Here is a 21,698-nt window from a genome sequence, read left to right on the forward strand (position 1 = left end):
CTGTTCACCGAGGGAGAAGCGGCGCGGGGACACGAGCGGACGGCACGAGCCCGGACTTTCCGGTGAGTTCCGCCGGTCCCGTGATGGACTTCCGGTTCTGGAAGTTTCTGTCGTTGAGGTCAATGTGGCGCTTTTCTTCGTTTTAATTCTTTTACCGGAAGGTAAAAAAACGGACGTTGAATGAGGACATCCGGCACCGGGAGATCGTGCTGTTCTGCACTTTGCCTTTGGAAGCTGAACGAAAAAAAAAAAATTATGAGCTTTTGTATATGTCATAATTATAATCATATTATTATTATTATTATTATTATTATTATTATTATTATTATTATTGTTTTTGTTGTTGTTATTATAACCTTCAAAATAACAAACGCGTTTGGATTACGTCACTTTAGGCGCGCTAGAAAACGGCTGGATAGGGATGGCGTCACCGCCCGTGTTATGACGTCGCCGCCCTTGAGTAACAAAAGCCGGTAAAGTTTTTTTTTGTTTTTTTTTTCTAAAAACTTTGTTTTTTAATTTCTTAATTAACTTCTTAATTTTTTTTTACATATCTGAGCTAGAGTTTAGGCGATAGTAAGATGCATTCAATAAATGAGGACGGCACCAATGTTGTTTTCTGACATATATATATATATGTGTGTGTGTGTGTTTTCATGCATGTACATGCACAATACTATATCGTAGTGGAACCACTAGAAAATAGTCCAGCGTCTCCACAAGCTACATGCCCCCCCACCCCGCCGTGAATGTGCACAGAATGAAGCAGTCAGTTGTCATTTAAGTCTTTTATAAGCCGAATTATAATGTGAACGAGGATGTACACGTCAAAGTAAAGCGTATGTGTGTATGCAGAAAGCACCAGGATGTCAAGCAAGAACAAACAGTTTCCGCCCTCTGACCGGTGAGTTTGTTTGTTTTTTGTGTGTTTTTTTTTTTTTTTTTAATATTTTGCAAGCTTACGATATGGCGCCATCTAACGTCAGTTCCGATGTGCGTCTCCTCAGCGGCCATGCTGTCGCCGTCATCGTCTTTGCGCTCGGCCTGGGAACTCTGCTACCCTGGAACTTCTTCATCACGGCCTCTCAGGTTCCAATCACATCTCCATCCTCACCTTAATCAAAGCTTGAGGTTTTAATATAAAAAATCCCGGAGGTGTCCCGGAGTGTTAACAACACAGTACTAGCTTACTAGCTTTAGCAGCTTTCCCTCCTTCCTGTTAGCATTACCAATCCCAGAGGTGTCCTGGAGTGTTAATAACACAGTACTAGCTTAGCATTAGCAGCTTTCCCTCCTTCCTGTTAGCATTAGCAATCCTGGAGGTGTCCTGGAGAGTTGATAACACAGTACTAGTTTAGGATTAGCAGCTTTCCCTCCTTCCTGTTAGCATCAGCAATGCCAGAGGTGTCCCGGAGTGTTAATAACACAGTACTATCTTACTAGCATTAGCAGCTTTCCCTCCTTCCTGTTAGCATTAGCAATGGGGTATTAATTTAAATACGTCATTTTGTCGCTGGTAGTCGATAATCGGATATCGCGTTTCCATTGTTAGCAAACAGGTACGAGCTAAATTAGCATGTTTTTCTGTTTTCACTCCTCATTCAAGTACTTCAACGGGCGTCTGGCATCCACTAACGACACGTCTGGCCGAGCCAACAAAGACTACAACTATGACAGCTGGATGGCGTTGCTCTCCCAGCTACCTTTGCTGCTTTTCACGCTGCTCAACTCCTTCCTGTACCAGTGGTACGTGGACCAAAACAAGGCGGTGTCTAGTTTCTGAGCATGATCTGCAAAAAATGAAGAATTCTGAAAATAAACGCCTCCCTTGACTCGCTAACATCAGCTCCCGTCCCCAGGGTGACGGAGCGGCTGCGCGTGGCCTTCAGCATGGTGGTCATCTTCCTCCTCTTCTCCCTCACCGCCGTGCTGGTCCAGGTGCCCATGCAGCCGGACACCTTCTTCTCCATCACCATGGCAACCATATGGTTCATCAACAGTGGGTGGAAACGCCACAGAGCAAGTCTATCCCAATTCGGATGATAATATCCTGCTAACGCAAAGGAACGTGTCTGTATGTGTGTGTGTGTGTGTGTGTGTGTGTGTGTGTGTGTGTATAGTGTTCAGCGCCGTGCTGCAGAGCAGCCTCTTCGGCGTGGTCAGCCTGCTTCCGGCACGCTACAGCACGCTGTTCATGAGTGGCCAAGGCTTGGCGGGCATCTTCGCCGCCGCTGCCATGCTCCTCTCCATCCTCTGTAAGTGGCCGCCTCGCCTGTCAATCACCTCGGCCGGCCAATGGGGCAGCAGCTGCACTTTCAATTAATCATTTGATCACTTCTAGCTAATTTTGGCTCAATTATAGCCTTTTTGTTGTCATTTCGTGTCTTTTACTGCTAATGTATTCAGTTATTGTAAATCATATTGCTACTTTAGGGACATTTAAGAATCAGAATACTTTATTGATTCTCCGGGGGGGGAATTGCTTTTAGTTAAAAGCAGCTCCCGCTACAGATTCAAGTGGGGAAGAATCAAAATAAAATAAGAATAAAGCGGAAAACTAATGAGTAATGGAAAAAAATAAAGAGAACAGTAAAGATCAAAGAAAGAAATAAAAATAAAATTAAAGGTATATGAAAATATATGTATAATGACACTCACAGTCTGATGGCTGCAGGCAGGAATTCTAATTTTGGTTTGTCCCTTAAATTTAATCTCAAAATGAATGAGATTAATAATAACCTTTATTGATCCTCATGTGGGAAATTTCTTGAATTATAATAATATAATATAATTCAATATAATATAAAAATGCATATAATGATGTATAATATTTATTAATATTATAATATCTATAATAGCAATACAGTTAGTACTAAGATGCTAAGTTTCCAGCATGTGTGTGTGTCTGTGTGTGTGTGTGTGTGTGTGTGTGTGTGTGTGTGTGCAGGTAACGCAGACGAAGACTCAGCGGCGTTGGGTTACTTCATCACCCCCTGTTTGGCGACATTGGGAACATTGCTCTGCTACCTGCTGCTGCCGCAACTGGTTAGAAGACACACACACACACACACACACATCTCGAAATATCTGTAAATCGAATGACCTTTTTTCTTTTATGATAGGAATTTGCCCGGTTTTATCTGCGCGGGGGTCGGAGCGGCGAGGAGGAGAAGGAGCAGGAGCTCCTCAGCAGCACCGGACGGTTCATTCTGGACGCAGATCCAGGTTCAGGTCGGCTGTCCGTCCTGGACGTCTTCAAAAAGGTGAAGGAACATCTCGCGAGTTTTAAAAATAACAATCCTCTTTACCAGAATCGCGTTTTGTTTACAAGAAGCCGCCGTTGTGTGTGTGTCAGATATGGAAGGTGGCGGTGTGTGTGACGCTGGTGTTCGCCGTCACCCTGTCGGTGTTCCCCGTCATCACGGTACGAGTGCAGAGCGTCTACCGGGAGGAAGCCCCCGCCTGGGGTGAGGCCGCCAAACGCCGTTTTAGCTTTTAGCGGTCGTCATAGCAACGCAATCCCATCGTGCCCGTTATTTTCCACGCAGACAAAGTTTTCACCTGCGTTTGCTGCTTCGTCGTCTTCAACGCCCTGGACCTGGCGGGCCGCGGCGCCCCGACCCTCGTCCAATGGGTGAGGAGAGCGGATTCGAATTTAGCGGCGTTCTCCGATTCCGATTGGCCGCTCACGTCTTCTCCTTCTCCCAGCCGGCGAAGGACAGCCTCCTGCTGCCCGCCGCCGTCTTGTCCCGGCTGGTCTTCGTCCCCCTGGTGATGGTGTGCAACATCCCCGGCTCCAAACTCCCCGTCCTCCTGCGTCACGACCTCGTCTTCGCCGCCGTGGTCGCGCTCTTCGCCTTCTCCAACGGCTACCTGGCCACGCTCTGCATGTCCTACGCGCCGCAGTAAGTGGGACGCCGTACATTCGCTGTTATGACGCCCGTCTTCTTCTTCTTCTTTGGGCTTTTCCCTGCGAGAGTCTCCACCGTGAATCCACCTTCTCTATCTAATCCTTTTTTCCCTGGATCCTCCTCTCTCACACCAACTACCTTCATATCCTCTCTCATGATGTCCATCAATCTTCTCTTTGGTCTTCATCTAGACCTCCAATTCCAGCATCCGTCTACCAATATATTCACTCTCCCTCCTCTGTCCATGACCCAACCATCTCTGATCTTCTCTCCAAAACATCTACCATGTGCTGTTGATCTGATAGACTCATTCCTGATCCTCTCCATCCTGGTCACTCCCAAAGAGAACCTCAACATCTTCATCTCTGCAACCTCTAGTTCTGCCTGCTGTCTTTTGGTCATTGGAACAGTTTCTAGTCCAAACATCATCGCTGGTCTCACCACTGTCTTGTACACCTTTCCTTTTATTCTGGCTGATGTTCTTCTATCTCTTGGTACCCCTGACACTTTTCTCCACCCATTCCAACCTGCTTGGACCGTCTCTTCACCTCTTTTCCACACTCTCCTACGCTTTGGACTGTTGACCCCAAGTATCTGAAATCCTCCACCTTCTTGATCTCCACTCCCTGTAGCCTCACCGTTCCACCCGAGTTCCTCTCATTCACACACATATATTCTGTCTTGCTGCGATTAACTTTCATTCCTCTCCTTTCCAGAGCATACCTCCACCTCTCTAGATGTTCCTCTACCTGTTGTCTGCTTTCACTACAGATTACAATGTCATCAAACCTCATGGTTTCCTGTCAAACCTCATCTGTCAGCCTGTCCATCACCATTGCAAACCAGAACGGGCTCAGAGCTGATCCCTGATGGAGTCCCACCTCCACCTTGAACTTCTCGGTTCCCCCTACAGCACACCGTACCAGTGTCTCACAGCGAGCATACATGTCCTGCACCAGTCTAACATACTTCTCTGCCACTCCAGACTTCCTCATACAATACCAGAGCTCATCTCTCGGCACGCTGTCATATGCTTTTTCTAGTTCTACAAAAACACAATGCAGCTCCCTTTGACCTTCTCTGCTGTTACTATACCTGTAACATCTTTAAATGAGCGACGGGCTGTTTCTGTGTGTCCGCAGGCTGGTCCAGCACAAAGACGGCGAGACGGCCGGTTCCCTGATGACCTTCTTTCTGGTCCTGGGCCTGGCGATTGGGGCGTCCTTGTCCTTCCTGCTGGGGGGCCTGGTGTGAAACCCCTGGGGCGGCAAGACGGACCCCCACCTTCGTCCCATCAGGGGGAAAAGAAGGACGAAGCACTTCAACGCCAGCACTTTCACTACAAATTGCAGGAAAAGAACACAGTAGGGACGCATTTCTGATATACAGCGGAACCTCGACTTACGAGTGCAACAGCTCATGATAGCTTAGGTAGAAAAGTGTGCAAATTAGCAACATATAGCATTAAGTGTGTAGCCAGTAAGCTAAGGACGGAGCACCAAATGAAAAACTCCGCCTCCGCCGCGTCCTCAACCATATTCTTCTATTATGTATTATTGTTTGAATATTATTTGTTATTTAAGTGCACTTTTCTCACATAGATCTCGAAGAAGTCTGGCTCGGTTAATAGCGTTTCAGTTCATTTTAATGGCAAAATTAAATTGGACGGGCAAACAAACTGAGCTCAAGCATGCATAAGTCAAGGTTCTACCATAAATTGTTTTGTTTTTTTATTTTTAAAAAAACAGCCTTTTTTTTACTTTCAGGTGAGTCCCCTTTTCACCAAACCACGAAAAACACAAAATTTATCTGTCACATGTACAGTTGATGTATATACCTCCCTTAGGTCGCATTGCTTATTTTCCGCTCCCACCAAACTACCACTACATGGTGCTGTCGGTCCCAAATCAAAATAAGTTTCTTGTCGTGCACGATCAGGAAACGTTTCCCTGCACAATCAAATTTGGAAATGACAGAAATGGCAGTAACGTCATAATCAGGCTTATAATAAAAAATGCATAATCAGAACATCGAAACATACACCCGAACTAAATATCAACCACAACACCCAACCAATGGAAATATAACCACAGTCAAGTTGCAAGGGATAATTTCATTTAGCTTTGTTTTGTTTTTACACTTGAACTTTGTGGTAAATAGTTTTTGTATCTGGCATTAATTATATTTCAATTCTGTACTAGAGTTGACAGCCTGTATTGGAGTAAGCACACTGTCCATATGCAGATATACAGTGTGGTATGTTACATCTGCTTTCTATTATTATTATTATTATCATTATTATTATTATTGTTGCTGGTGGTGTAAAATATGCACATGCATTCCAAAAATTATTAAAATTATTATCATGTATTTAAAAGCTAACTGCTGAAAACCTGATTTTTATTTAACATCATTTTGTCACTGGAGGCCCTTTTTTTATGGTAGAAGTAATAGTAGCAAATTAGTTGTTTCTGTTACTGAAATGCTTTTTATTATTGTTTATATATCTGTTTGTGTGCTTTTATACTGTTTTGAAAAAAAACCTCAAGATTTTCTTATTAAATATAGGTATTTTCTACTCAACCTTGGTTGTTTGATTTATTTAAAATCATCAAAACTGACGACGAGTTGCTAACTTTAGCAAAGTCGTCTCTCGGCGGTTTGTTTTTCTTATATTTCTAATTTAATAAAACCCTTCTGACAAGTAGAATCACTGTTAGTGGGATTTATGGTAGCTTCATTTGCACTTTGGCATGAAATTTTTGTCATATTCGTCTATTTTATTTTTTAGCATAAAATCAAGGCCTGCTTGTATTCATAATACTTGCCCTGACAGCGCTAACCTCCCTCATAGCTTTATTTAGTTTGCTCTCGCATCTTTAAACAGATATTCTTCTGTTCTTATTCGCTTTCAGGGACATAATACTGTAATTTAACAACAGTTCACACTCCCGTGAAGAACTCTGGTAATTGTTTTAGCGTCGTTTGGAGCGAGGATAGCCTTCATTTTGATGCCGTGTTTTAGCTAGCAGCTAATGGCTGCTGCGGTTATTCCGTTAGCATGTTTTAACCGCGTTTGCTCCTTAGCCCCCGTAAACATTACAAGAATCTCAGGACTGGTGTGACAATAACCACAGATAAGGTCTGTTTTTAATGTCAAATGGCTGTAATTGAGGTGTTTTTGAGGCGCTAACCGATGAGCCTCTTAGCTGTTTGCTAGCTGCTAGTGTGAGTGGCGACAACTCTTACTTAAAACTGAAATAAAAATCACAGACTTTTACTACCAACCATCTTTTAGCCTCAGAATATCCTGTTTATTAATCAAGCTCATTTTATTCGGTGTTTAATCACCATTTATACAACGCTAATGGTATTAGCATAACAGGTTGCCAATGGCTACGAGGCACTAATGGGTTAACTCCATACAAAGAAATTAGCATCTTTTAGCTGTCGGCTAATGAGGTAATAACTTATAATCAAGTTTTGGGCAAATACACCAGCGTCCGTTATATTTTTAAACGTTCAAGCTCTTTATCAACCGTTATTAGACCGCTTTTAGCCTTAGCGTCCTGCTAGGTTTACTTCGCCTCACAGGGCTCAGATGTTTCAGTAGCGACAGACAGGGGAGTCGCGATTAAAACATAAAGGGGAATACCGTGAGTGTATTCACACACACTCACACACACACACACACACAGTTAATAATGAGTTGTTTTGTGCCACTTTCTGCAGTGTTTCCATCCACCCTCTCTCCTCCCCCATCATTCCTTCCTTCCTTCCTTCCTCCCATTCTTGGTCCCTGCAGGAGGACGAGAAGCAAAGAGGAAAACTGCAAGGAGACGGTGTGTGTGTGTGTGTGTGAGTGTGTGTGTGTGTGTGTGTGTGTGTGTGTGTGTCCATTAATCTGTTCAGTCTAAGTTGGTTCACATGACAAACATTCTTCCTGGATTGTTGTTTTTTTCGCCTCTTGGATAAAAAAAAAAAAAAAACCTCAATACATAAGTAGATTATTACAATTCAATCCAATATCAGGATATTGATTAATAGCACACACACATATTTATTCCTTTGAAAACGGTCATTAAAAGCTCTTGAGAGACAAAAAAACACCGAAATTAAAAGCTAACTAAAAAAGTGCCCCTTCTACAAAACACAGATTGGCAGTCATTTATTTTTATTTTTTTATTTATACGTATGTATATATATTTTAAAAAAATTCTCTCTGTTCTTATCTATTTATTTATTTATTTATTTATTTTTAAGATAAGATAAATTTTATCGATCCCCCATATGGGAAATTCCTTTATCGCAGCAGAGTAACAGTTCTAATGTCAAAAAAATTAAAAAGTAAATGCTAAATGATTATAGATATAAATAAAGAGACAGAAGATACCAAGATATGCACGAATAAATAGACAGCGACAACAACATTAGGAATGATAATGGAAGACATAAAGGACAGTAAGGATGATTTTTTTAACTATATGTATATATATTTTTTTGAATATTGTATTTATTTATTTATCAGTTTTTAATTTTTTATATAAACTTATTGATATTTTTTTAATTTTATTATTTCACAATTTGATGCTTTTGACCCCCCCAGTTCTCTCTCGGGGACAAATAATTAGTTTTTCTGATTTTTCTGATTGTGTAAAAATGACTTATTGTGATTTTCAATCTTTTTTTTTTTAACGACATATGATGTGATAAATGGGAAAATGGGAGGTTTCTTTCTGGACAGATGTGCACATTTTTTTCTTCCTCCGATGAAGCGTGTGTGTGTGTGTGTGTGTGTGTGTGTGTGTGTGTGTGTGTGTGTGTGTGTGTGTGTGTGTGTGTGTGTGTGTGTGTGTGTGTGTGTGTGTGTGTGACGTCATCCCCTCCCTGCAGATCAACATGGCTGAGACTGGAGTGACAGCGAAGGAGAGGAAGGTGAGTTTTTCTTTCTTTTTGCAGGAAATCGGTCGGGAAGGACCGACAGCAGAAGCGGAGACGAGGGTGACTGACACCCCGGTAACACCACCTGTCATCCTTCTCCACCCTCTTTACTCCAGATGCAGAAAAAGTTTCTGCAGAAAAAAAAACAAAACAAAAAAAAGTCTTGAGAGGAGGAAAATCGGCGGCGGCGGGAATGTTGTAAAGTTAACCGGGATAAGATGTGGTGGCTTCCGGTTTGGACTACCAAAATAAAAGCATGCTTTCCACGCCTTCTCTAAATTGAAGTTAATTTATTTTCGTAAACTTTTTTTTTTTTCCAGGTTCTATGACATTATTTTTTTCGGATTTTCTCTTTCATCCTTTTGCGTTAGATTAGCTGGAATTTTAAATTGTTTTTTCCACAGGTTTCAATGTAACTATTTTTTGATAGCCACTTTTCTTCATCAATTTCTTGCTGTTTTTTTTTTTTTTTACTCCCTCTGATATGGAGATGACAAGCACGATTCTGAAACCTGTGTCTTCACAGAAGTGGAAATGCGATGGGGAAGAACAGAAACTGGTCATCGGCTGTTTGGCCGAGGAACCCCAGAGGAACCTGGTAGGTTCTTCTCATGAAAATATTGATAAATCCCACATATTTTAATGCACGCTTTCCAATGGGGGCACTGTCTGTTAAAATAAATCATTCCAATAAGATTATTTTTATCAGTAGATGTAGCTAAAAAATTAGATGTTTATATGTGAATTGAAGTGTGTGTGTGTGTGAAGACCGTCCCATATAGGGGTCACATTGACGACGGGTTGCGGCCTGGCAGGAAGGTGGTGGTGGTGGGCGTCGTCGACCCCCGTCCGGACAGGTAATGGTACATCCCGTTTGGACGCCAAGAACCCTTGGTTACCGCCGTTTTTGGGGTTCCCCCAGGTTCTACGTGGCCCTCACCTGTGGACACGGGACGTCCCGGGACCCTCCGCCGGACGTTGCCCTGGAGATCTGCGTCCGTTTCAGGGACCGCCGGGTCCTGAGGAGGGCCTGCCGGGCCGGCTCGTGGGGGGACGCCGAACGGGACGCCCCTTTTTTCCCCTTCATCCGGGAGCAGCCTTTCAAGGTGCCGTCCTCCTCGAAGCTCATCTTTCGGATTTTTTCACCGAGCACTCGAACGCCACACGCGATTCACACAGGTTTTGTTATTTTAGCTGTTCACAAAAACATGAATACAACAATATTGCAATTGTTTCATTTCAAAACCAACATGTCGGCACGCAGAGCTCAAATAATGAAGATTGCAACACTGTTCGATTATTTCCCGGCCCGACTGTATCTCCAAGTGCGAATGACACGTTCAAGGTTTTTTGGGTTTTATTTGTTTTCTCGGTCAGATGGAGCTTCTGTGCGAGCGCTCGCGCTTCCGCGTGTTCGTGGACGGCGAGCAGCTGTTTCACTTCCAGCACCGGGTGACGCCGTTGAACGCCGTCGACACGCTGTGGGTCAAAGGCTGCGTCTCCATCACCAAACTGGCCTGAGGACGTCCGTTTGTCTCGTCTTCGTCCTCGAAGATCCACCCGGATTCGGTTATTCGGCGCTGAAAACATACTTCCATTTTTGTTATTTTGTTTCGAAAAAATGGGTTTATTTCCTGGACATCTCGGGATCTTTTTTTTGTCTTAAATTCACCAACTTTTGAATCCCTAATTTGCAAGTTTAAAGTGTTTTTGATAACCAACTGGCTTGGTATCTGCTTTTAACCCTTAAAAAAAACTCATTCTCAGGCAGTTTCTGTTGTTTTTTTTTTTACTTCTACGTCATTTCCTCACGGCGTTGGGGTTTACCTTTCTGATGCAGCTTCGAAATAAAACATCAAACTCCAGAAAATCAGTGAAATGACCCGGATATCCGTCCGTCGAAGTCGGCGGGGGTCAAAGGTCACATGAAGCCCCGCCCCCCTTTTTTTTTCCCCTTCCCTAAATAACTTTTCAATTCATTTTATTTTTCAACCTCTTTAGAAACACGAAGTTTCACGTGACATCCGCCGCAAAAGAGCAGCTACAGTAAAATATAAAATGCATTTATTGAAATCAAACAAACAGGAAGTCCAGAGCAGGAAGTGGCGGCGAGCTTCACATCTGGGCCTGCAGGTAGTGCTCGTAGTTTGCTCGCAGCACAAACTCAAAGTAGGGCTTGGACTTCAGGCCGCCGAGCTCGTCCTGCTCCAGCAGGTCCTTCACGTCCGGCAGGTACGTCTGCAGGGGGACGCCTAACACACACACACACACACACACACACCGGTCAGTTTCATGAGTTTGTTTATCAAATAAAATGGGAGTGAATTTGACTGGGATTTCTGATTTTATCTCCTCCCTTTTCGAGACGACGGGTTCGCTCACCTTCCTGGATGAGCTTGAGGAGGATCCGGACGAAGATGCTGTCCTTGGCGGCTTCCAGGGGGTCGTCGTTGCCGTCGGCGGCCGACCAGCTGGGAAGGAAAAGGAGAGCGTTAGCGTTAGCTAATTAGCATTAGCAGTTTCGGAACTTCTCCTCCTCCCGTCGATCTTACTCGTCTCTCCTCAGCGCTCGGCCGAGGATTTCACACTTGAGCAGGTCCACGTCCACGTCCTCCTGCGGAGCAAAACGAGACGTCAGGCGGCGGCGGCGGCGGGGGCGGCGGCGACGGTCACCGAAACAGGAAGTGACCTCATCAATGTACTCCAGCAGATCCAGGGCTTTCTTGAAGTCGTACTCATTGGCTCGCCGGTTGTCGTCGGAGATGTACAGCTGAAGGGAGGAGAGACGGTCAGATCTGTGTGTGTGTGTGTGTGTGTGTGTGTGTAAGTGTGTGTGTGTACCTGGATGAGGTTGTGCGCGCTGAGGAGCGGCATGGTGTCCGGGTTCTGCTGCTTGTCCTCCAGCAGTTGCCGCGGCAACGTCTCCTGGTGGAGCAGGAAGCGTTCCTGCTCCACGATGTCTGGAGGGGACGGAAAGGTCAAGATGGCGGCAGGAAAGAACTAAATCTGACCGGTGGAAGTATCTCGTTTTTGTTTTTTTGTTTGTTTTTTTACCCTCGACCTGCTTGTTGACCTCGTCCTCCGGCAGGTCGGACGCCAGCGCCGCCAGCTTGCTGAGCGCCAGCAGCGTCTTCTTCTTGGCGAAGTAGCGCGTCTCCATGTTGGCCTGGTTGTGCAGCGTGCGGCGGGCCTGGGGTGGAGAAGGTGTCACTGTCGCCGTGGCGACCCGGGTTTCTCCGAGATAATTGGAAGGAAAGAAAAAAAAAAAGAGGCGGACGTACGTTGTGGTACTGGTGCACGTGGATGTGGTGCAGCCAGCTCAGGTGCTCGTGGGCCTGCAGGAACCCGGCCAGCTGCTGGTGCTGAGCGGCCGGCTGGGACAGCAGCTTCCCCCGCTTCCCCTTCTCCATGTACCACCGGAACAGGAAGTCCGCAAAGTTCTGCGGAAGCGGGAGTTAGCTTAGCGCCGGCGCCGGCGAGAGAAAGGCGCTTTCCCCTCACCTGGTCGGCGAACTTGGTCATGTAGTGCTGCAGGCGGCTCTGGTTGTCCGTCTGCTCGCACATCTGGACCAGGACGTCGAAGTCGCAGTACTTCTCGGCCAGCGCCGCCGCCCACTGGTACTGACCCAGCTCCACTGCGGGGCAAAGACAGGAAGCGGCGGTTAGCGACCTTCTGCGACGGCCCGCGTCTGGGACGAACTGGCGTCCAAAGGTCTCCAAAGTCCATTCGGAAAACAGGCGTTTTAAGGAAACGCCGGCGTGGCGTGGCGGCGGCGGCGCCGACGGGATGCATCCGCCGCTCGTAGCGATCGGCGTCTCCGCCTCTTTCGTTCGGTGCCATTTTTGTTTTGTTTTTTAAAATACTTCTAAAGATTCGAGGCCTGGTCCGCCGGACTGGCGACCCTGAGGATTCCAAGTCGCCGATGGGCCGATTGTAACCAATCTGAAACGGCGGACGCGGCGTACGTAGCGGCGCCAGCAGCTCGGAGCGCCGCTGGCCGTACTCCATCTCCAGGCTGTTGTATCGCTCCTGCTGGGCGCCGGACGGCTTCTGCTGCTGCAGCGAGGTGAGCTGCGCCACGTATCCGCTCAGGTAGATGTCCAGCAGCGCCACCAGCTGCTCGCACAGGACGCCGCGCAGCTCCGAGTCGGCGTGCGGGTACACCAGCCGCAGGATGATCTCGTGCTGGCGGGAGAGGACGGCGCGGACGCCGCCGGACGCTACGGAGAAACAGGAAGCCGGTGAGAGAGAGAGAGAGAGGGAGAGAGATTGCGCGGCGGTGCTAACAGGAAGCGCTACCTGTCCAGGGGATGTACTCGGGCTCGGCGGCGGCGCCCTCCGCCGCTCTGTACATGGACGCCTTGGTTTCTCGGTACTGACCCGCCGCCTGGAGGACGTCCTGCAGGAAGGAGACCCCTTTCAAGACCGTCCGCCCTCGCCGGACGTGCGGCATTAGCCGTGCCGCTAACCCGGCGCGCTCACCTTCAGGATGTTGTTGACGTTGAGGACGGCCTCGGCCCACGGCGGCGAGTCCGGCGGGTTCTCCTTCAGGCCGCGCTCCTCCTCCTCCAGCAGGCAGTCGAACAGCGAGGAGATCTGGGACACCTGGAAGATCCCACGGTCTGGTGAGCGCTGACACGCCGCCGGATTTGTTAGCGGCGGCGGCGGCGCCTCACCTCCCTGAAGAAGACGTCGGCGGCGGTGAGGCTCGGCGGCACGGCGGCGCCGCTCCTCTGCAGCGCCACGGCGATGGCCCGGTTCACCAGCTCGCCGTGCTTGCTGTGGTGGCTCTTCAGCACCATGGCGGCCTGCAGCTTCTCGGCGTGCTCGCACAGCAGCAGACGCGTCGCCATGGGAGACGAGCGCGCCGTCACCCGGCCGAGCCGGTCCAGCAGCCCCGCCTGGCGGAGGGAGACGCGGTCAGGGGGGGGCGGAGCCTGTGCTAGCGCGTTAGCCTTGAGGCTCTACCTGCAGCAGGAAGTCCATGAAGCAGCCGTGAGCCTTCATCTTGTCCTCCAGCTGGTGGAGGATGATGAGGGAGGTGAGCGGGAAGCCGGCGCTTTCTACAAACACACACACACACACACACTCATCTTCTGCTGTTCGTGGAGGACGATTGACAGCCGGTTAAGCCCCGCCCCCTCCGTCCTCCTCACCTTCCGGGACGGACTCGGCCCAGCGCGGGTCGGACGCCGGGTAGTCGTCCACCAGGTCCAGGTCGATGCCGGTCACGATGGCGTCCAGCTCGGCTCCCTCCTCGCCGTCGGCGGGGAACAGCTCGTCCGTGACCGTCTGGGCGCCGACCAGGTCGTTGCTGGCGGAGGCGAGAAGGGTTTCGGCGCTTTTAAGATTCCGGATTTTGATTCGAAAGTCGCAACAAACGGCGGAAACGCACCGGCAGAACTGCAGGAACGCCGCCTTCAGGAGCTTGGTTTTGTCCTCGTGGGCCACCGTCTCCGCTCGGCTCGCCGTCTCCACCACCGACGCCTGGGGGGAAACCACCGCCGCGGTTTAGCTCCCGCTCCCTTCGCCTTCGCGGCGGCGACCCGGGCGGCGCCCGTACCTCCGGGGCGGCGGCCAGGGACGAGCAGAGGGAGTCCTCCATGGTCTCGGGCAGGATGGAGGGGCTCTCCCTGGCCACCAGCGCCACCAGGCCGCTGGTCTGAGAGAAGAACACGGGCAGGTCGGCGCAGCATCCGCCGCCACGCACGCCGTCGCCTGCGGAGCGACACATTTCATACTTCGAGATGGAAGCTAACGGTCCTGAATACTCGTTTCCGGGTGTGAAAACTCACCCGGCGAGTTGAAGGGGATCTTCTCGTCCGGCGGGCCGCCGCGGCCGGCGCCCGGCGAGCAGGCGAACACCAGCTCGTCGTTGTAGAGGAAGGCGGCGGCGCCGGGGGACGGCGGCAGCAGGAGGCGCGTCCCCCGCAGGGACTCCTCGCTCTGGGGGGGGCGGAGCCAAAATGTCAATCAATCAATCTGCCGTGAGGGCCCGCCTCCGTCACCACGGTAACAACCCCGGGCCGACCTGGAAGGCGGGGCTGTGCTTGGTGACCTCCACGGTGTACTCGTCGGAGATGGCGGCGCCGGCGTCCCGCAGGGTGACCAGGCAGAAGTAGGCCAGGCAGGGGGAGTCGGAGGGGAGCCAAGCGGCGGCCAGGAGCACGGGTCCGGTCCTGGAACCAGACCGGGTCGGGCGGTCGGACGGGAGAAGAACCGACGGCGGCGTTTTCCGCGAGCGATCTGAACTCACTGTCCGAGCTGCATGTCCAGGTAGGCCACGTTCACGCCCTCCTTCGCCTCTTCGAAGTTGCTCTCCGAGCCCTGGGAAGGCGGAAGTGGTCAGGAAATGAATCGGCGCGGGCCATCCCGCGACGGCGGCTCGCTCACCCAGATGGCGTCGGCGATGCTCTCGCTCAGGGAACGCCGGACGTCCCAGTTGAGGACCTGCTGCTCCGAGACCCCGTCCACCAGCCACTTGCTGACACCGGAGCTGCTGAGGGTGTAGAGGCAGCCGGCGCCGCCCGCCCACAGCACGGCGTGGAGCTGCGAACGGACAAGAACCCGGCAGGCGGGCGTTGTTAGCAGGTGTCGTTAGTGGGCGACGTTAGCAAGCAACGTTAGCGGGCGACATTAGCAAGCGTTGTTAGCAGGTGACATTAGCAAGTGACGTTGGCGGGCGACGTCAGCGGGGGACGTTACGACACGTTAGCTGGCGACGTTGGCGAGCGACGTTGGCGGGCACTGTTGGTGGGCGGATGGTCCGGCGGCGACGCTCACCGTCTCGTCGGCCGCCGGCGAGAGCATCCCGAACAGGCTGGAGACGCGGCGTCCGATGCCGGACAGCACGCCGTGGCCCTGCGTGAGCGCGCGCAGCTGCAGCTTCCTGGAGGAGTCGGGCCACGCTCGCAGCAGGCGGCCCTTGACGGACGACACCACGAAGCTGGAGCCCTGGGGGACACGGGGTGGAGAGGGAAGATCTCAAGGACCCTGAAGATGAAGTCATGTTTGCGGGAAACCATCACCACGGCAACTCACCTTGACGGCCACAACAAAGTTGCAGAGGTCCCCCAGGTCCGCCTCCATCTCGCTGTAGTTGCCCTCCTGGGCCAGGCTGGGCCAGAAGCGAGCCGTCCCCTCCGCCGCCACGGCCAGGACGCAGATGGAGTGCACGGCGGCCGTCTCCAGGGGGGCGGCAGACGCCACGGCGACCAGGTCGGCGGCGAAGCTGTACTCGCTGTCCGGCAGCTGCAGCTCCTTGCAGACGGACAGCTGGGGAGGACGGAGTCGTGTTCGCGTTGGCGTTTCGGCGGGGACATAAAGACGGACGATACGCCGGCGTACCTTCGCCACGGCCGTCTGGCAGATCTTCCACACGATCAGCCGCTCGCCGCAGACCATCCAGGCCCAGCCGCTCTCGCTGACCTTCACCGAGATCTGCTCGTCAGCTGACGGGGCCAAACGGGAAGGACGGGATGAGAGGAGCGCGTGGGATAAAACCGTCCGAGCGGGCTTCCCCTACCGTCCGCCATCGTCAGCGCCTCCATCACTTTGACCGGCAGCGAGGAGCCGAAGGTCTGCACGTCGTAGCCGATGGTTTCCGCCACCGCCGCTCGCGTGGGCGTCGATCTGAAGGTGGGAGACACGGCAGGAGGGTGAGGAGGCTCCTGATATAACCTCCGTGTTCAGAATCAGGTTTAGGTTGTCCTGGAAGTGTTTTTTTTTTTTTTTTTTTTTTACAAAAATAGTATTTACACTCAGTAAACATTGCACGACCGAGGCGCGTCGGGACGAACGTAAACAGCCGAAGAGTCAGCTGATACTAAATAAACGATCGCATTTGCCAAGCAAATTTTGTTTCCTCTATGTTCGATTCGACAAATCAATCAGTAAATAGAATTGAAAATATTAGCCGTTATTGGAGAATGTAGCAAATGTGATGGCTGCTCCTTTGGTGGAGAAAGAAAAAAAAACATTCAATATCATAAGAAATAGTGAATAAAATGAGATACAATAAAGTGAGATGATGCATCCAGGGCCGAATGGAATTGTTTAAAAAAAAAAAAAAAAAAAAAGCAAGTGACTGACACAAAGTGAAATGGAAAAATAAAAGCGACTGAATAAAATATAGAATAAATAAAAAAGAGAAAAAACGATTGGGGGGGAAGGGACAAAAACAATGAAATATAAGAGAAAGCGTTTAAACGTAAATTTTTCTACATCTTTCATAGATATCTGTCATCATTTTAGACCTTTTTTCGTTTTTCTTGTTGCTATTTTTCGCCAGAAATAACGCTGCCTCCCCCCCGGGGTCGTGGCTGTCCGGGTGGCCGCCTCGGGGCGCCTCTTACCGGGCCGACAGTGGCGTCCTGCGCGGGGAGAAGAGGAAGCTGCCGGCCGCTCCGGAGAGGCTCTTCCGCCCGGGTCCACGGCCCTGCTGCCGGCGACCGGAGCTCGGGGCGCCGCGGGGGGTAAACATATCTCACCCTGCGGAGAAAACAACCGAGAAGATCCGAGGTTTTATTCAATATTTTTCAAAACTCTCACGGCAAAAGGAAGGCTTCTCCGAATAACGCGCGGTAGCGTCGCGTCAGATTGACGTCACTTCCCGTCGCGGGTTGATGACGTGTTTTGAAAGGCGCGCGATGGAATCCGCGTTATTTGACATTCCGTCACAAATGTGAACTACATTGATCCCCCTGTCATTTTAGAAGCGACCGAAATCACCCGTAATATCAACGGGTTGCTTTGCAAACAGTTTTGTTGAGATTGTTTGAGTAATCTGCAAACCAGGCGGGGGAACATGAGAATTTGAGCCGGTTCTCAACGGAGTTCGGTGCGAGGTGAGCGACGAGGCGCCAAGGGTGACGAATCGATACAAGATCAAAGATGGTAGCCGTTAGCTAGCGCACTTAGCCTAGCAGCACTGGCTTGAGCCTTGCCGGAGGGGGCGAAAGGAAACGATGGAGAAGGCACGAAATGCCGCGGCGTAGTTACGATAAAACACGCCAAGCTCTGACACGGCAGCCGAGTACAGAGAGGACTAGTTAACGGAATGCAGTGAGTAGTTATTCCCCGTCCTTTCCGCGGCGGAACTGGATTAACGACGCTGAAAGTTTGGAGCCAGGCCCGGTGGTAGGCTAGCTACATTAGCCGGTTAGCACGGTACAGACAGTGTAGACACATGACAGCTTTTATTTTTTTAATTTCTTTACCATTTTATCGCTCCTTGTATCACACGTCTTAATTCTCAACCAGGGTCAATGAATATTTTTTTCCCGAATGAACGAAGTGTTTCATGACCTAGCTAGCTTGTTAAGCCAGGCGCTTGCTAATGAAATGATGCTGCTCTTAGCGGGACAACAACTGTCGCCATTGAATCTAGTTAATCCTGCTTTTAAAAACCATTTCATTTTAAACCGCTATCATGATGTGCGACTCTTCTTGCATTCGCAGGGCGAGAGTGACAACGCAACTGCGCAAACGGTTTGCTTTGGTTTCCCAGGTCATGAAGCGGGGTCGCACTGAGCAGATCCAGTACGCAGTGGCTCAGTACCTGAAGAGAAGGCAGTATGTGGACAACGACGGCTCCCTGAAAGGAGCCAAGCTCTTCCAGTCTGCGGAGGAGATGGCGGCCAGCCTCTCAGGTGAGATGCACCTTCATCCCAACACGTGTGGAGAACATCCGGGAGGCGCTGGGCTTTTCTCCCATCCGCGGAGATACCGCCCAAGTCTTGCATCCAGGGATCGTATCCGACCTGCAGCTGTGCTGACCTTCGCCAGCGCGCTCAGCGTTTCACGCGCGTGAAGAACCATACCGTCAAGACCATCTGTTTGTATCATCTCACCTTGACATCCAGCGCCTTGACTTGCAAGCACTCCGACTTACACGTTTGTTTTTGTTTCGAGACGAGTTCTGAGCGTTTGAACGCACCCGCCGCTGTCCATGAAGTGGCGTTTTAAGGAAGGAAGAAGAGCAATCCAACATTCCTGGTTGGATTCCCAGCTCCTCCTAGCGTGTTAAAGCGTTGTTGTTCAAGACACCAAACCCCAAACTGCTCCCCAGGCGCTGCTCGACGGCAGAAATTTCTTGTCCTTCTGTGAGGAGGCGGGAGACGTTTACGGGGATTTGGTGCGGCGGACGGCGGGAACGCCGACGGAAGAGTCGTTCAAAGGGGACGATTTGATGGTTTCAAAAAGAGGAGCGGCTTCAGTTTGTCCATAAATTGAGTTTAGACAAAGTGTAGCATAAGTTACATTTAGCATAGCATTGTATCCAGTTGAATTAAGGATGGAGCAGTCAATGGAAAAACTCCCCAAATCTCCTCCACCGCCGGCTATTTGACCGGTTTAATTAATTACATTGTCTTTTCTTATGTACAAAGCACATTTTTCTTCACAAGACCAGGCTGCCGGAACTGTTTATAAGCATTTTAATTCATTTTAAAGGGAAACGGCGCGGGTTAATACGTGCCTATCATCGGCGAACAGAGGTCAAAATGATGTTCGCCCAGTGAAGAGATCACATTTTCATAACCTAACTGTCGTGTGTTTGTGTGTGTGTGTGTGTGAGCAGTGCAGACCGAGTCCGGTTGCGCCAACATCGTCTCGGCGGCGCCCTGCCAGTCCGACCCGCTGCAGTACGAGGCTCAGTTCTCCAGGCTGCGCTCCTTCCTGTCAGGTAGGACCTCCTCCCTCCTCGTGTGGAGGACGGGCCGGCTTTCAGTGGAATCGGGTATCCTAAGACATCGTCCTCCCGTTTAGAAACGGACCTTTCCTGGGCCAAGGAGGTGAGCGTCCTCCTCTACCCGCTGTTCGTCTACCTCCACCTGGACATGGTGCGCTTCGGCCTGAAGGGCGCGGTGGGCGGCTTCTACAGCCGCTTCCACGGCGCCTTCCTCCAGGAGAGCGAGCAGCGGGTGACGGTGGAGCAGCTGCAGCACGTCCTGACGGCGCAGGACATCGCGGCCAACCCCAAGCTCAGCGCCCTCCTGGAGCACAAGTACGTGGTGCACCTGACGGAGCAGGCCTACGGCTACCTGCTGCGCTACCTGCAGAGCGAGGACAACGGCGCCCTCTGCAGGGCCCTCAGCACGCACCTCCAGGTGGAGGTCACCTCGTCCAGGTGCGCGGACTACCAGCTGTACGGGGCCGACGGCGGGACCAACGTCGGCCAGAACCCGGCCTCGTCCTGGGCCGGGGTGGACGGGGCGGAGGGCGGGGACGGCGTGGAGGTGCCCGCCGAGATCCCGCAGAGCGAGGCGGCCCTGGAGGCCCTGCAGGACTGCATCAAGAAGGTCCGCGAGGGCCCCCCCTCGCTCACCACCGTCTGCTTCTACGCCTTCCACCACACGGAGCAGCTGCTCAACGCCGCCGAGGTGTCCGCCGACAGCCGGCTGCTCGCCGCCGGCTTCGACAGCTCCACGGTGAAGCTGTGGAGCCTCCGCGCCCGCAAGCTGAAGGCCAAACCCCACCGGGCCGACGTGTCGCGCGTCCACCTGGCCTGCGACGTCCTGGAGGAGGAGGTAACGCCTTCCGACGTGCGATCCGGTGTGTCGGCGCTGTTGCGATGTTTGACGGCTCCGCCCGCCGCCCTCAGGTGGACGAGGAGGACGGCAGCGAGATCAAGATGCTGCGGGGCCACGGCGGCCCCGTCTTCCGCACCGCCTTCCTGTCGGACAGCTCGGGGCTGCTCTCCTGCTCCGAGGACACCACCGTGCGCTACTGGGACCTGGGCAGCTTCACCAACACGGCGGCGTACCAGGGCCACGCCTACCCGGTGTGGGACGTGGACGTCAGCCCCTGCAGCCTCTACTTCGCCAGCGGCTCGCACGACCGCACCGCCCGCCTCTGGACGTTCTCGCGCACCTACCCGCTGCGGCTCTACGCCGGCCACCTGGCCGACGTGGACTGCGTCAAGTTCCACCCCAACTCCAACTACCTGGCCACCGGCTCCACCGACAAGACGGTGCGGCTGTGGAGCGCCCAGCAGGGGGCGTCGGTGCGGCTCTTCACCGGCCACCGCGGCCCCGTGCTCTCGCTGGCGTTCTCGCCCAACGGCAAGTACCTGGCGTCGGCCGGCGAGGACCAGCGGGTGAAGCTGTGGGACCTGGCCTCGGGGACGCTGTTCAAAGACCTGCGCGGCCACGCCGACAGCGTCACCGGCCTGTCCTTCAGCCCCGACAGCAGCCTGGTGGCGTCCGCCTCCATGGACAACTCGGTCCGGGTGTGGGACATCCGCGGCTCGCACGGCGGCGCCCCGGCCGACGGCTCGTCCGGCGAGCTGGTCGGGCTGTACGCCGGGAACACCAGCAGCGTCCTCAACGTCCAGTTCATGGCCTGCAACCTGCTGCTGGTGACGGGGACGGCCCAGGACAAGGCCGAGCCCTAGGGGACGCCGTCCTCTCGCCGGGAAGCGGCGCCGCGAGGCGTTCGGGGGCCGCCTTCGTCCCGACGCGCCTCGGTCGTGCAATGTTTACTAAATGTAAATACTATTTTTGTAAAAAAAAAAAAAAAAACAAACTTCCAGGAACCTAAACCTGAGCCGCTTTACTCCCAATTTGTTCTGTTTGTTGCTGAACTGGACCCCCCCCCCCCACACACACACACACACACACACACACACCCTGTTCCCGTGGTGACAAGAATAAAAGTTTATTTCCGCTACTTTCCGACTTCCTCTCAATCTTTAAACAAAAGCGTGCGGAAAATTGAAAACCGTCGATGTGTGACGTCCACTGGAGGAATCAGATGTTTAGAGGTGGAACATCACACACACACACACACACACACAGATCCACTTGGCTGCCATTTGACTTCTTGTTCGAGGGCGAGGCCTTTCG

The 21,698-nt window shown here is 51.5% G+C and overlaps 4 protein-coding genes across 8 annotated transcripts; 3 read left to right on the forward strand and 1 right to left on the reverse strand.

Annotated features, from left to right (window-relative positions):
• Positions 1 to 14: 14 nt before the first annotated feature.
• LOC147228419 (equilibrative nucleoside transporter 2-like) lies at positions 15 to 6,464 on the forward strand. The gene is made up of 12 exons (XM_086156540.1): positions 15 to 62; positions 856 to 904; positions 1,008 to 1,089; positions 1,607 to 1,746; positions 1,860 to 1,999; positions 2,121 to 2,255; positions 2,948 to 3,045; positions 3,123 to 3,263; positions 3,356 to 3,467; positions 3,549 to 3,634; positions 3,709 to 3,905; positions 5,054 to 6,464. Exons 2-12 carry the CDS (start codon positions 867 to 869, stop codon positions 5,163 to 5,165), a joined length of 1,281 nt encoding a protein of 426 aa, XP_086012666.1. The 5' UTR covers positions 15 to 62; positions 856 to 866; the 3' UTR covers positions 5,166 to 6,464.
• Positions 6,465 to 8,806: 2,342 nt separating this feature from the next.
• Positions 8,807 to 10,521, forward strand: LOC147228420 (galectin-related protein-like). The gene is made up of 5 exons (XM_086156509.1): positions 8,807 to 8,846; positions 9,379 to 9,450; positions 9,621 to 9,709; positions 9,775 to 9,958; positions 10,230 to 10,521. The coding sequence occupies exons 1-5, from the start codon at positions 8,811 to 8,813 to the stop codon at positions 10,371 to 10,373; spliced, it is 525 nt and encodes a 174-aa protein (XP_086012635.1). The 5' UTR covers positions 8,807 to 8,810; the 3' UTR covers positions 10,374 to 10,521.
• Positions 10,522 to 10,899: 378 nt separating this feature from the next.
• nup133 (nucleoporin 133) lies at positions 10,900 to 17,439 on the reverse strand. Its single transcript, XM_086156508.1, has 25 exons — positions 17,208 to 17,439; positions 16,379 to 16,485; positions 16,201 to 16,304; positions 15,895 to 16,128; positions 15,637 to 15,807; positions 15,247 to 15,402; positions 15,110 to 15,180; positions 14,885 to 15,032; positions 14,649 to 14,799; positions 14,417 to 14,571; positions 14,249 to 14,340; positions 14,010 to 14,167; positions 13,822 to 13,916; positions 13,530 to 13,754; positions 13,336 to 13,458; positions 13,153 to 13,252; positions 12,819 to 13,073; positions 12,354 to 12,487; positions 12,134 to 12,292; positions 11,907 to 12,042; positions 11,694 to 11,812; positions 11,542 to 11,622; positions 11,405 to 11,466; positions 11,235 to 11,323; positions 10,900 to 11,104 (listed from the first exon to the last, which is right to left on the reverse strand). Exons 1-25 carry the CDS (start codon positions 17,333 to 17,335, stop codon positions 10,968 to 10,970), a joined length of 3,390 nt encoding a protein of 1,129 aa, XP_086012634.1. The 5' UTR covers positions 17,336 to 17,439; the 3' UTR covers positions 10,900 to 10,967.
• Positions 17,440 to 17,561: 122 nt separating this feature from the next.
• Positions 17,562 to 21,521, forward strand: taf5l (TAF5-like RNA polymerase II, p300/CBP-associated factor (PCAF)-associated factor). 5 transcript variants are annotated; one of them, XM_086156548.1, is made up of 5 exons: positions 17,562 to 17,699; positions 18,362 to 18,503; positions 19,433 to 19,537; positions 19,621 to 20,381; positions 20,456 to 21,521. In XM_086156548.1, exons 2-5 carry the CDS (start codon positions 18,365 to 18,367, stop codon positions 21,245 to 21,247), a joined length of 1,797 nt encoding a protein of 598 aa, XP_086012674.1. In that variant the 5' UTR covers positions 17,562 to 17,699; positions 18,362 to 18,364; the 3' UTR covers positions 21,248 to 21,521. The 5 variants fall into 5 exon arrangements, with proteins under 5 accessions (XP_086012674.1, XP_086012675.1, XP_086012673.1 ...); XM_086156549.1 differs by having other exon boundaries at positions 17,570 to 17,699; positions 18,313 to 18,503; XM_086156547.1 differs by lacking the exon at positions 17,562 to 17,699 and adding an exon at positions 17,777 to 17,916.
• The last annotated feature ends 177 nt before the right edge of the window (positions 21,522 to 21,698 follow it).

This window comes from Fistularia commersonii, chromosome 12, assembly GCF_037954325.1.
Source record: "Fistularia commersonii isolate RoL2024-O1a breed Wild chromosome 12, RoL_Fcom_v1.0, whole genome shotgun sequence".
NCBI lineage: Eukaryota > Metazoa > Chordata > Actinopteri > Syngnathiformes > Fistulariidae > Fistularia > Fistularia commersonii.